General features: G+C 43.3%; 1 protein-coding gene across 1 annotated transcript; it reads left to right on the top strand.

The window, feature by feature from the left end:
* Positions 1-673: 673 nt before the first annotated feature.
* LOC308145846 (zinc finger protein 503-like) lies at positions 674-3,181 on the top strand. Its single transcript, XM_080517426.1, has 2 exons — positions 674-1,091; positions 1,626-3,181. The coding sequence occupies exons 1-2, from the start codon at positions 837-839 to the stop codon at positions 3,057-3,059; spliced, it is 1,689 nt and encodes a 562-aa protein (XP_080373552.1). The 5' UTR covers positions 674-836; the 3' UTR covers positions 3,060-3,181.
* The last annotated feature ends 11,238 nt before the right edge of the window (positions 3,182-14,419 follow it).

Below are 14,419 nucleotides of genomic sequence, written 5' to 3'. Positions count from 1 at the left end.
GGGGGAAAGTTGCAGAAAATGTGAAACATGGCAATAGATATCCATGCACCCTGGAGGGAATGTGACCACTGAAGCCCACCACACGTTTACTTTCTTTTTATTTTTTCTCTTTTTTTTTTTTTTTTTCAAAATCAACACTTATTTACGTGTGAAGTTCTTTCTAAAACTGTCAGATAGGGAGGTCAGATTTAAGTTGTCTTTTTCATAATGCAAAAATATTTTTGAAGGAAAATGAACGCAAAACGCACAAATTCACCTTCTCGTGAAGCAATCATTCGAGACAAACGTATTCATAAGTCCGACTAATGAAATGTATTTTGCATGTATTTTGTTGTGGTCATGTGTTCCACTATCCCAAAACTGAACTGCACCCAAACGCAGCGCATGCGTCAAAGCGCAAATGACAGAAAGAGGCATGGTATTAAAAACTGTGATATTTAAAACATCGGGGGTGCGTAAAATATGAAACGTGGGAAACGTCACATTACCCGGACTCATATCAAGACCTCTTTTTGATTGCGAGGCTGCAAAGGCAGCGATCTGCGGACTAGTTGAGATGCCGGCGGAGAGGAGGCGGAGTGATCCCTCCTGCCCACCATCCACGTAAACCGAGTCCGCTCTCGGACCTAGAGCCACACTGTCACAGCGACGCCGGGGATGAAGCAACGCGGCTGCGAAGCGCACGGATTTTGCTCTCACACTCTGCGTCTTTAAGGATTTAACACTGTTTTTTTCCCCCCTTTCATTTCTGGCTTTTATCGTCTTTTGTTGCAGCGACTGCTGGCTCTATTTACCTTCCACATGTATTTTCCGACCATTTATACGAGAATTGGGTCATGATCACATCGCCCACGAGCTCTGTCCTGAGAAATAGCACGAATCCAGCGTGGGAGAGCGGCTCATCGTGGGAGAAGGGAGCAGTGAAGATCAGCCGACTGTCCGTCCACAACTCCGTCTCGCCCGCAGACCCTTCTCGCCAAGCCAGTCGTCTCCCCATAAAGGTTTTGAAAATGCTCACGGCACGGGCAGGACACATTTTACACCCGGAGTACCTCCAACCTCTGCCGTCCACCCCTGTCAGTCCGATCGAGGTGAGTGGATTTAGTCAAAACGTTTGCGCACACTGCTACGGGCTTTGGAGGAACACATCCAGCCCGTTTGCGCGCACGGACTGGATCTGTTACTACAAAGTCTGTTTGAAATGAGCGGACAGCAAATCTTTGACTTCTGTGGACAAATTGTGGTCTAGATCTTATTGAAATCAGGAAGTAAATATTCGACAAAGTGCAGGACAGCAATGAATGCTCTTCTGCTGATATTTTAATCCTTATTAGTGAGTTCATTATTATTTCCTCACATTGGAGCCAACCGTTTTTTCAGCAAATTGACGTCAATGTTTCGTGGTTGCAATCTTGTCGTTTTCCCTCTTGTTTAAATCAGGTGCTTGTGTGTTCATGCCGTATTCATTTGAGTTATTTTGAGTTTCATCCTACGAGAACTTTATGCGCAGTGCGTAAAATACGCGCAAGGTTCATATGTGCGTATCTTCGACTGCATCTTTGTGTCCATGCGAGTGCGTTTGATCGTTTCATTAACTTTGTGTTTTTTGTTTTGTATTTCCTCAGCTGGATGCCAAAAAGAGTCCGCTGGCCCTTCTGGCCCAAACGTGTTCTCAGATCGGCAAACCGGACCCGCCGTCCTCCTCAAAGCTGTCCTCCGTGACCTCCAATGGATCTAGTGACAAGGAGGCCAAGTCCGGGCCGCTGAAAATGAGCGACATCGGAGCTGACGACAAATCGAGCTTCAAACCTTACTCCAAATCTGAGAAGAAGGACTCGAGCAGCAGCCTCAGTGGAGATAAAAACAGTTTCCGAGTGCCTAGCGCCACCTGCCAGCCGTTCACGCCCAGGACAGGCAGCCCCAGCTCCATCACCTCTGTGTCTCCACTGCCGTCTGATGGCAAAGCGGGGGACAAGGAGGAGAAGAAGGAGTCCGACAGCAATAAGAGCAGCACGACAGAGAGCAACGGCAGCCATAGGATAAGTGGAATTACCTCTGACGGCAACCAGCACCAAGACAACACATCTGGATCCAAGACTGTTACATCAGACTCAACATCTGTGACCTCCTCCTCCTCCGTCCTCGGCTCTGGACTCGTGGCCCCCGTCTCTCCCTATAAGCCCGGCCATACAGTTTTTCCTTTGCCCCCAGCAGGTATTTCCTATCCTGGAAGTTTAGCGGGTGCTTATGCCGGTTACCCGCAGCCCTTCCTCCCGCACGGAATGACCCTTGACCCCACCAAGTCCAGCAGCCAGCTCCTGAGCGCGCAGTTCGCTGCTGCCAACTCGCTGGGCTGCAGTAAAGCGGGCAGTAGCCCGCTGGCCGGCGCGTCCCCGCCGACTCTAATGTCCGCCAGTCTGTGTCGAGACCCGTACTGCCTGAGCTACCACTGCTCGAGCCACTTGTCCGGCGCGTCCAGCGCGAACTGCGCGCACGACTCCGCGGCGGCGGCCGCGGCCGCCTCCGCGCTCAAGTCCGGATACCCGCTCATGTACCCGACGCACCCGCTGCACGGCGTGCACCCCTCGGCCCCGTCGTTCAGCGGACACCCCCTGTACCCTTACGGCTTTATGCTTCCCAACGACCCGCTGCCGCACGTGTGCAACTGGGTCTCCGCGAACGGACCGTGCGACAAGCGCTTCTCCTCCTCCGAGGAGCTGCTGGGCCACCTGCGGACTCACACGGCCTTCGCCAGCACGGAGAAGTTGATATCCGGGTACCCGGGCTCGACGTCTCTCGCGAACGCCGCCGCGGCCGCTGCCATGGCGTGTCACATGCACATGCCTCCGAACGGCAGCCCCGGCGGCACGGGCACGCTGACCCTCCGGGGCCCGCACCACCCGCTCGGACTCAGCAGCCGCTACCACCCGTATTCAAAGAGCCCGCTCCCCGCGCCCGGGGCCCCGGTGCCTGTGCCCGCGGCCACCGGGCCGTATTACTCCCCGTACGCCTTGTATGGACAGAGACTGACGACAGCCTCAGCCTTAGGATACCAGTAGACACAAAGAATTATACATTTATAAAGGATATTTAGGCCCAATGAGTTTTATAATGTACTTCATGCAGGGACTGGGTCCGAGTGGGGATCAGTGTATTTATTTGCGATAGCTTCAAGCGTGACTGAAATAAAAAATAATTATAATATAAAATGCCAACAGCCTCGATGTGCATTATTTTGTTTGTTGTTTTAAACAGAACATGAAATATGGGTTGTGTTGACTGGCTGCATCAAAAACCGAAAAAAGAAAAAGAAAAAAAAAGATGGGATTTTTCTTCAGTGGATTTAATTCTTTTTAAATGTTGAATCCATTTTGGGTTTCTGACTGTAAACTGAAGCTTATTGTAATTCTCAGAGGGATGAAGGGGCCTTATGTGATGAGTGTTTTGACAGGGTTGGACTTGAAAAATCAATTGGAGTGATTCCTTCAGAACTGGCAGTGATTTATTTTTTATTAGGAGTTTAATGTTTGTACTTGCATGGTGTTTTGAAAAGCTTTAGGCAGCTCAGCAGCAGAGCAATGAAGAATGATTCAAATGTAGGTGTTTACTTGAGCTACATAAATAGCTGTGTTGAATCACTTCATTTGTATAACTTGAAGTTGTCACCTGCATTTTTTTTCCCACTTTGTTTTATGATATATGTCTGGGTACAAGAAATGGGGGGATTCAAATTATGTTTTCCAAAGAAATATTCAATAGAAAATTATTAAATTGCTACATATTTTGCTCTGGCAAGCATAAATGCAAATAGTAAAATATGTTATATTACTTTGAGTAATTGTGATGAATTCAAGCTTCATTCATTTATCTTTCATAACAATGGTTCTCTGTTTTGTTGGCGTTTTGACTGTGAAAATGGGATTAGAAAGGCCTACGGAAGGATAGCTAATAAGCGTAACCTTTTCACCAGGGCTTCTGTGAGCGTGCATGCTTTTGTTTTTATTGAGTTATGGTGACAAGAGGATATAAGCTTCGGTGCTGTGTGCAGTGTGTGTGTCTACATGTCATCAAAACACCGTGCGTCCCCTCAATCACCAGGTCAGGGATTATTGTATCATTAACAAAGACAAACGAGCCACTGATATCAGCAAGGGGCTCGCGAAACACAGATTTACGATGACACCAGATGTGGGACGTTTCCACAGCTTTTGTGATCGCTGTAATGAAGCCACGACGCAGAGAGCATGAAATAAAGCGAGGCCTAACTAGTTAATCAGCCCCTTAAAACAAATCAACTAAATCAAGCCAACAGTGTCATTATCCGTCCTCAGTAAATCAGGCTGTTCTCCAGCAATAAAATCACCATCATTAATGGTCAGATGTCATATCCATCACATCCAGGCATCCCTCATGTAGATGAGTCCTAAACATAGCTCAGTGATAGATGGTAATAAAGCTGCTAACCCACAATTCAGCACAGCGACCAGTCGTCCATGAAGCCGGCGTGGATCATATGTGAAGCATCTCTTTTCATTTACAAACAGCACATTAATAGGAAGTGAACAAATGGGAACAACATCTCTGAACGCTTTTCTCACGTGTTGAACTGATGTGTGACGCGGCAGTTGAAATTCACACATCCCCACATGTAAGGGCAGAGAAACCAGCCAATTAATTACTCAGCACATTCTCTCTTTCTCAATCAGTTAATGGCTTGATTGTAAGTGTGTGTGTGTGTGTGTGTGTGTGTGTGTGTGTGTGTGTGTGTGTGTGTGTGTGTGTGTGTGTAAATGCATGAAAATATGGATATTAACTCGGTATAATTTACTGAGATACTTAAACTACTCCAGGAACTTTTAACACTTTTTTACTCTAACTGTTAAAAGCATATTTCAATTTAATTTTAAAAGGTTGTTATGAGTGTTTATTTTGACATTTAAAACCCTAAATTTACAATTTAGCCAAATAAACAATTTTGCAACTACTACAAATGAATTGTAGAAATTACATTTCTGGAACATGTCAAGATTATAGCATTTGCCATCAATATTAATAAACTTTTTGAAACACACTGCAACTACTACAAAGATGAAAATGTCAATAAATATATTTCCAGATGACAAGGCAGTGTGAAAATACGTGCTCAGAAGACAAATAATAGTAGACAAATCTTGTAAATTGGCATGCAATATAGAAGTTCTTTTAAGAAAACACAATAACTTCTTGAGTTTAATCCATTTATTGCTATTTGAGGCTGTAAAAAATCAACAGGCTGAATGGGGCGTTAAAGGGAAGCTGCTTCAGAGGGTAAGATGTGGTCATACTCCTCTTTCTTTAGCAAAATTACAAATTAGTTTCTAGAAAGGTCATGGACTTCATTTGAATTTCACTTTTAAAATGTAACTTTTTATGTATTTGTTTAACAGAAAGTCCTTCAATGCTTGAAAACTAACACAAATGGCCTCAGATGACGACCAAGCTCTAAAAATAATTTTATTTAATATAAACTATACAAACATCTTTTGTGTTTCAAGAAGAAACATAGATTTTCATCAGATTATTTTCTGCTTTCCTCCAAGGGTTTCCATTTCCACCCGACATTTTCCCCTTAAGTTCAGAACGCTTTAATTCAAAGGAGCTGTTGAGGTCACTGAGGGCAGAAGCAGCATCATATGGACAAAGGTAATTCATGCATCTCTGTTTATTACATCAACCGGCTCAGTGGGTTTCACATATATCTGTCTTACCATGATAAAGCCTATCCGTCTTCCTCCCTGTGACACGGGATCTCTTTCCCACATGTTTGAATGTGAAAGCGCTGTCATGAGATGAGACACCGCAGGTTCGCGAGTCCATGCTGAATCACAGGCGCGGCCCCACTTGCTCGGCTTTGAACCGACCCGCAGCCTTCCACCTGAGGAGGAACACGTCAGCGCGGCGCCGCTCGATGCCGACACATGTTGATGTAGAAAACGCCCGCTGCCGCACAGCTGCGCGCCATGTGCCTCGCTGTTTCACGGTCGGTTCTGGTTGAAGGCCGTGGACATCATCACCGCCAGGCTGAAATGATGTTTTTATTCCTGAAAGAACGCCCACAGCCATATATGAAAAATGGACTTTTCCAGAACGAGTTCATGCGTTAGACACATACATCAAACAGGTTCCAAACACTTGTTACACGTGTTGGAGTCTTGTAATGAATTTAACACCCTTTTGTCGACCACGTTCGCGCTCCAATCAGGGGATTTCCTTCGCCGTTACATAAACATTTGCTGCTTTGAATAAACCTTCGTCAATGCTTGTGTGTTCAGGAAAAGCCAAGCCGATCTGTGTTTATAGACACAAAAGGAAAAGCCGACGACCTCTTGCGTGTTCAATCAGCTGAGAAGCGTGTCTTCCATCATCCAACGAAACACAGTGGTTTATTTTTGCAGGAGAAAGGCATTGGCTTCTTCAAACAAGCTCCATATTTATCATCACTCCATCATTTCCTTCCTTTGACAAGCAAAGTAAACGGTAGGAATACAAAGTTAGCGCAGGGTTTTACTGAGCCGCTGACCTTTGGAGCTTGTCTTCTTCTATTAGCCCCGGCACGGCATCGTAAAATGAAGGAAATAAGCTTGGTACACTGCGATTTTCTTTATGTGGAAGACTTGGTGCGCGCTTGTATGAAGTGCGTCTTTTTGAGTTATAAGCCAGCTGATGGGTAACGGGGAAAAGGGGGGAATTTTCTCTTGAGGAGAGCCTGTCAACACACAAAGCAAAGCAAAGAGCAACAGAGAGTTAAACAGTGGGCCCTTGTCTTTCAGCACTCAACATGCCCTATAATTTACACACCACTGACAGGGGCCATTTTGAAGTCTGTCATACCACGGAAAAGTTTTTGTCTCCAAACGTCTTGCTCACAGCGAGTCGACTTCTGCTCGGGTCCGGGTGATTAATGACTTATGGCCTTATTGTGTGGAGGTGGCTAATTAACTACAGGCTGACTGAGGAGACACGCTATAAAAACCAGCTCTGATAACCCCAACTTTTTCTCCCCTCCTCATCTTGGCATGTGGAAGCTCTTACTGACAAATTTGCAAGAAGCCGAACAACGTTGAGTAAGATGAATGGCCCCTGCGAACAGTAAACAGCCTTTAATTTAACTGTGTTTAAATGTATGACACACTGGCATTGTGCTTCCTTTGCTGTTCGTGCTCTCCGGTTGGGGAAAGCAGCCAAATTCCCCCACTGTTGGTTTAAAATTAGGCTTGGCATATTCATGGAAGGAGTTTCTGGGTGCACAAGCTGGCAAACATGTGTTTGTTGCCTATTTAAGAGTTCAGCAGGATCCTGAACGCTGACATCCCGAGACAAAGACAATCAGTTTCTTAAAGGAAAGAGGCCTGAAGAGACGGATCAGGAAGCCATTATGAGGGAGATTTGGTCCAGGAGCACCATTCTTCCAGCTAAGAAAGAAGACAAAGAGATGCTATACTTTGACACTTGCACATTAACAAAAAAAAAAACCCAAAACACAGAAGCTTGTCCTTCAGGTCACCATATCAGACACGTCCCCTGCACTCTGCCTCCCCCTTTCCTATTATTAGGTTTGTTAACATACTGTATTGCCGTGTTTGCAGTCATGTCGACAGGCTAACTTAATCAACTTACTATCGAACTGGTGTGCTTCGCCCAGCTTGACAGTTTTAGTGCCAGAATTATTGCCTTGACCTATGAGAGGAAATTAGCTGTGGACACAAGTTAGAGACTTTTCTTCCTGGTGAAAGAAAATTATATATATATATATATATATATATATATATATATATATATATATTTACCACAGCAGTGACAATGATGGAAAATCGGGAACAAAAATGCTCCTTCAATAACGCTGGAAATGAAAAATGCCAAGTGGACCCAAAGTGTTGCAAAATGCATAATGCCAGCTGGCAGACTATTACAGGTGATGGACATTTCACTTACCTAAGTCAAATATAACAGACTGCTGTTCATTAATATACAGGAGGGCCTGCAGAATCGAGCCTGCCATCTGGTTAAATCGACAGAGTAATCTACAGCTCGTAATTAGGGCTGAGGAGCGGAGTTTCTCTTTAATCTTTTTTCAGCTTTCAAAAAAATTTCCATCTGCACCATGTGGCACATCATTTTTCTTTAAGACGAATGGCTTGTTTTTGTATGATCCAAAATTAGATCAGCAGAAAACAATCAATCTTGTAAAGGGTTGTGGGGAGAAGAATTCAGATTTGGATTGTGTTGTTTTTTGTGGGTTTTTTTCCCTCGTCTTGTCTTGAGCAGCTCACCTCTCACTTTTTCTTTGCATGACTGGCTTTGCAGCCATCAGCATTCCTCCCATGATGCTCTCTGCCCGGCGCCGTCACATGGCGTACACTGGGCCCTGGACTAATGATGAATATGAAAATGTGCCCTAATATAGTGATCTGTCCGCGGCGTTGTTCCCCGTGGCGTTCCACAACAGATGGTGACCTGTAAGAGTCTGTGACACCAGAACCAAAACCCACACTGAAGACAAAATACTTTGTGTCATCCTGTCAGCAAATTAGTGAGATGACACAACTGTCAGTTGCCAGCCTCCTGTGGCAATCACCCCCCCCCCCCCCCCCCCCCCCAATCCCCCCTCCATTACAGAAGCAGTGATGCTTTCACTGCACGACAAAAGGGAAATGGGTGCATGTTTTTTTATAGGAGACCTGTCTGTCAGCTGGCTCTCAAGTCATAACAAATCACCAGCACTCAGCTGAGGCTGAACATTCGGGGCGTCAGGAGGAAGACGGATGACCTGCAGGCCTTTGAAGTGCTCTGGCAGTTCAGATGGCTCAGCGGCGCTGACAGAGAAATATACACAACAGAGCAACCAATAATGAGAACATTAAACATTCCAGCCACCTGACAGACTGACAAAAACAGCCTGGCCCCGCATCAATCATCCACCGAGTCATAACCTTGACAATTAGTCCCCTCTGATACTGCCTGTAACCCCTGGGCCCGCACGGCAGAGTGCGACTCCACTTAAGAAGGAGAAAACCAAAGGGCTCGGTCTAATTCCTTAATTCTGATTGATAAAGACACGGTAGTGACAGAGACTGCAATACATCGGTTCAGCAAGTGATGGATTCGGAATCAGTTGGCACAAGCTCTTTCTGAAGTAATGACTCTCCCAGGATGGATGTGAGAATAGAAAAATGCACATGCTGTAGTTCAATTATTTTCCTGGCTGCCTCTGAAGATGTTTCGGCGAGGAAACACAAAAATGTATCCAGCATATGTTTATGGCCCTGCCTGCTCAAATATGTGTTTTAATGACACCCTGCAGGCATTTGGAAACGATACAAATACTTGAACAGAGCCAGCGCTTATGCTTCAATATATCTGAAGGCATAGATCGGCGACATAAGAAGTTCTTTAATGTGTGTCTAACGAGGTCACATATCCTACATCTGTATCTGTGCCAACACATGCCAAACGTCAAGTCTGCTCTTAAAAAAAGCCCCATAAATTTGTTTCAGTATGAGACTTAATATCATTAACGTTCTAAAAAAAAAAATAAAAAAAAAAGACAGTCTGCCATTTCTGCTTGTGAGCACAACCCCCATTAGTCATTTAAGTCTTCAGACTTAAGTCTACACTGTGAATGTGAGGTTGTTGACCCTCTGAAAAAAGCAGGGGGTGCATGTTGTCATCACTCTATTCACCGCAGCTATGTAGTTACCATATGACAAATGAGCCGTGTGAAACGACGTTTCCCTTTTGCCTTCGCACCTGTAGAGGATAAGCAACGGCCGCGACAGAGGGATTGACGGGCAGGACTTCGTAAACTACTGTATCGCCTCCTCATTCGCTGAAATGTAAGAGAGCCGGGGCCAACGAGTTGTTTACCAAAAAAAAAAAGCTACCTGAGACGGCGCTGCAGAGCTCCAAGTCCCAAGGATGATAAATGGCTTCGCTAACCCTGTGGGACTGCAGACCCAAATGAGGACGGAGCTAATTGCCGTGCGAAATACTTTGGCATGAATGGAAAGTAAATGCAGGCGAGCCGCAGCCAAAAAGGGCCCAGTCGCTGCTCTGAACTCCGAGCCGGCTTTTGCTTACAAGAGTTCACTCGGTGTCCATAAATCATGGAGTGCTTACAGCTGAAACTGCCCTGAGTCATCAACATGCAATAGACTGAGTGACAGATTCCATCCTGACTACATTAGCCCCCAGTTCAAACGAGGCTCCTTTTTTTCTTTTTCTTTTGTTTTTTTTTTAAATATCCTACCATCTTGAACCTCACAGGAAATGAAAACCAGATGACTGAGGATCACTGTGTATAACATAAAGCTGAACTCATACAGTATGAGAGCAAAAGACACGAAAGCCAAAAAAAAAGTTGAAGAAAAAAAAAAACTAAGCGTATACATCGTTGAGGAAATGACAGGGGTCAATTTGAGGTGTCCTGGGTTTTTTGATATCCTTCAAGCAGTGCTTTAGATATGCCTTTATCCCGAGGCTGTGATCTGCAGCACATTACTCATTTTTCCACTGACAGCAGAATTGAAATGTGGTTTCAGTCTGTGTTACACCCACACAGGTGAGCCCCAGTGCAGACTGCACAGCCATTCTCAGCTATGTTTATGATTTCTTAACCTTACTGTGAGCTTGACAGAAGTTACAGAGGGTCCAAAAAAAGTAATATTTCAATGAATAATAATAAGGATTTTGACTGGTAAAATCACTGTGACAAGTAATAATGAGATACATGTGCTAGATTTATGTTTCAAGTGTGTGCTGTAGGTAAGGGGGAAAGTTTAGATTTTCATAAATAAACCTCAACTACGACCATAGAAACTCACCTTGACTACCCGAGGGCCAAAATGTGACAGGACACTTATAGCGCAGACATTACAGTAAATGATTTAATACGAAGAACGAACTTTATATATTTGAATAAAACGTCTTTGTAATTGTTCAATGCCGTACAGCAATAACAAGAGTATTTGCAGATTATATCAGCTTCACATGTCGTTAAAAAGAGCCTATGAAAGCAGTTGTTTATGCATTTTCTTATAAATTGGCTTGGAGTGCTGTATGTGGCTCTTGTTTGCCTTTTAGTTATTATGACTGAATCGTGACCAAACTTGACATGAATTTGGCTAAAGTCAGTGGTGTGTTCTTTCACGTTTGAGGGGTAATCGTTATTTTATTAATAAAACCCTGAAGCATATAGCTGGTGACAGTCTTTTTTTTCTTATTATTATTATTATTGGCCATAAATATTTGGGAAAGTCCAAAACTAACATTGAGTTATTCACTCAAAGGTTGCTTGTCGGTGGTGATCATGATCAAGACCCAAAAACTCAAAATGTAAATGCAACAAATACAACTTAAAGAAGTGAGCATAGTGCCTTTGGAAAGTATTTTTAGCCTGAGCTATGAGATTTAGGGCACTATTGGGGTTTTTTTTGGCAGAGAGACTTTATGTGTGGGGTTTTACTCAAATCACACGACAATGTGTTCAAAATAATGTAGGAACGTTTACCCAATGCTACAGTTGGGATCAAAATTGGCTTGTTAAAAGTCTGAGGGCGTCAATGGAGGTCTAAGAAATGACCCAAAACAATGATCCATCACAGACTGGGGTTGCATATGAAACACTTTTAGTTTTTACGAGGAAAAATATCAGAAATACCCTTCCAATGGCCAAATACCAAAACCAAGCAAACAAAAGTCTCTATTTCGTCCGGTGTAAAAAAAAAGTGCTGTTGGTCACTCATGACTGGAAAGTGTGTTTTTGTTTAACCCAAAACACACGTTGTTGTTATTTTAACAAGTAATCAGCCAGTATTAAAACTGTTTCTGGTGCAAATGTGTTCAATCTAAAATGATCTTGCTCTGTACTCGGTTCACCACTGTCACCTCGTGATTATTCATTTCGACTTTTCAATGAAACAAAAAACAACCTCCTCAAGCATATTACTCTGGTTTCAAGCTGAAATATCTTGCCACACATAGTAATAAGATTTTAGTGAATTTGTAGGACCTTGTTTTTTGATCTTTCAGCAACAAACATGTAAACAGGGATTTTTATTATTAGCAAACTTTTGTTTACAAGTTACAAGCAAATCATAACTAATACAACGAGGGATTTTTCCAACCTCAGGTAGGCTGGACCAGTAAATAATAACTTTATCGCCTATGAATGACTAAAACTGGAAATCCATGTCTTTGTTTAGTGCAAAAAAGTATTCATACATTATTAAGTTACAACACATGACAAACCTGAAAATTGAATAAAATAACTGCAAATGCAACAATATTGTGCCACTAATGAGTCAGTTATTTACAGACTTCCAGATCACAGTGGATTTTTTATTACATTATTTACATCTTTCAAGGCACGAAACATTTGGCCACATGTAGCGGGAACTCAGAAATACAGAAGGCTATTTCATATTATGATCAGAGCAACTTGTCAAAAATGTTAGTAGCCATATATCTTTATATCTATATCTTTTATATTAGTTTCAGAGCCTGTAGCCCAAAGTTAAAGCACAACAGATTCCAGAAGCCAAGAATGTCAGAAGACATCTTGGACAGATGACCAATTTGAAGTTTCGACACTGCAAACCACTGAATCCAGAGGTTGTGCAATGCTTGATTGTTGTGTTAACAGACTTGCCGCAAAATACCTGCTATCCCTAATCTAAGCCATCAAAATGGAAAGCTGATTAACAGACTTGCCTGTATTATGCACTGATATAATATATTTGATTAACGCAACCATGAGCTTTACCGCCCAGTCTAAATAATCTAAATATAATTGTGACAATCATCAGAATGAAAACCAGAAAAGCAAACTTAAGATTTCCATGAGATTGAAACACAACTACAGGCTATATGAATATACAACATGAAGGAAATGATGGAATATGACCAATAACAAGCACACATCATATTCAATAATAGAAGACGGATAATGTTTGTGCAATGATCAAACTATTCTCTCAGAGGATTCCTCTACAGCCCCCAGCTCAGTGTTTAAGCCTTAATCAGCAGACTGATTCTCAACATCGCAGCACTTATTCATCACATGTTTCGTAATCACCTCGGTTAAAGTTCCCTCCTTGGGTAGCCTTTCAATAAATTTTTAATGCCTTTGAGTTGATAATAGGTGCACCTTAAAGCTCTAAATATTTGCTGATAAGTGTCTGCCTGTAATCCTGAGCAACAGCAGGATTGGACCTGTGCAGTGTGTTGTTTGTAAATAATCAGCAATGCAACGGCCACGGAGCCCATCACGCTCAGACGGTTAACTAAACATCAAAGCAGCGGCTCAAAGAGCCTCATGTGGACACCGAAAGCTGCACAGCAGGAACAAATGGCTGCAATATACTGTGCAGCAATTCGTAGTGTAAAATAGGCCTTTGTTTTTAATAACAGTGATTTATATATTTATCAGAGGGATCTTTACCCCATAATGGTTTCCTCATGCCAGCTGCAGTCCATTATATTTCCCAGCTTTCCTGCCACCATCCAGCAGACCTATGAAATATTCCCACCTGCACTCCATGCCACAACATTATTTGTGTTTTCACTTTATGGGAAGAGCTGGTTGTGACTCATTTTAATTCAACTGCGTGAACCGGAGGCACAATCTGGTTTCCATGTTCCCTGGCTGAAAACACCTGCCCTGTTCTAACAGCTAATATATTAAGTAGTAAGTGCCTGAGCAGATGTTGTGAGGTCAGCGGGGAGTCCGGGGCACACAGAGCACTCAGTATTTATTGGACTGGATCAGAAGGCAATGACATGATCCGCCGTTCCTCTTGATAAATCATGTTTTGCATACAGGTAGAAGCCACGGCGCTCTCTGGCTTCCTGGAAACACCGTTCCCAATTTGTCTGACGTTAAATTGTTGCAGAGGCTCGTTGAGGTCTGGTTGAGAAACCTCTTGGAAAAAACATTTGAGAAAAAAAAAAAAACAGTGAAAGTTTCTCGGTGGAAACTGAAACGCACTGGAATCTTTTATTTGTGTTTGCTTTACGATCAGTCATAGAGATCAAAGCCGGTGCTTAGGGCCTCAGTGTCAGCTCAAGACATCAATGACATATCCCATTCACACCGCATCTTCTCCTCACATCTCACATGCACTCAGTCGTCACATCCCACAACAAAGAGAGACGCCCCGAGTTATCATCCATCAAGCACAAGCCTTTTATGGCCCATCAAAAGACAATGAACTGCCAGAGTGAAAGGAGTGTTTGCAACATGAAGTGACAGCGAATACTCCAGACACAGATTAAACAGTGTTGAAAATGAGAGAACTACATAATGTTTGGGTAATTTGCGCGAATTAGACATTATGATTCATCTTTATGAAGAGAGGGGAGGCTGAGATATAAGCACAACACG

Source organism: Blennius ocellaris (genome assembly GCF_963422515.1).
Source record: "Blennius ocellaris genome assembly, chromosome: 21".
Classification (NCBI taxonomy): domain Eukaryota; kingdom Metazoa; phylum Chordata; class Actinopteri; order Blenniiformes; family Blenniidae; genus Blennius; species Blennius ocellaris.
The sequence above is the reverse complement of the archived record's forward strand: the minus strand, read 5'-3'. Positions and strand labels throughout refer to the sequence as shown.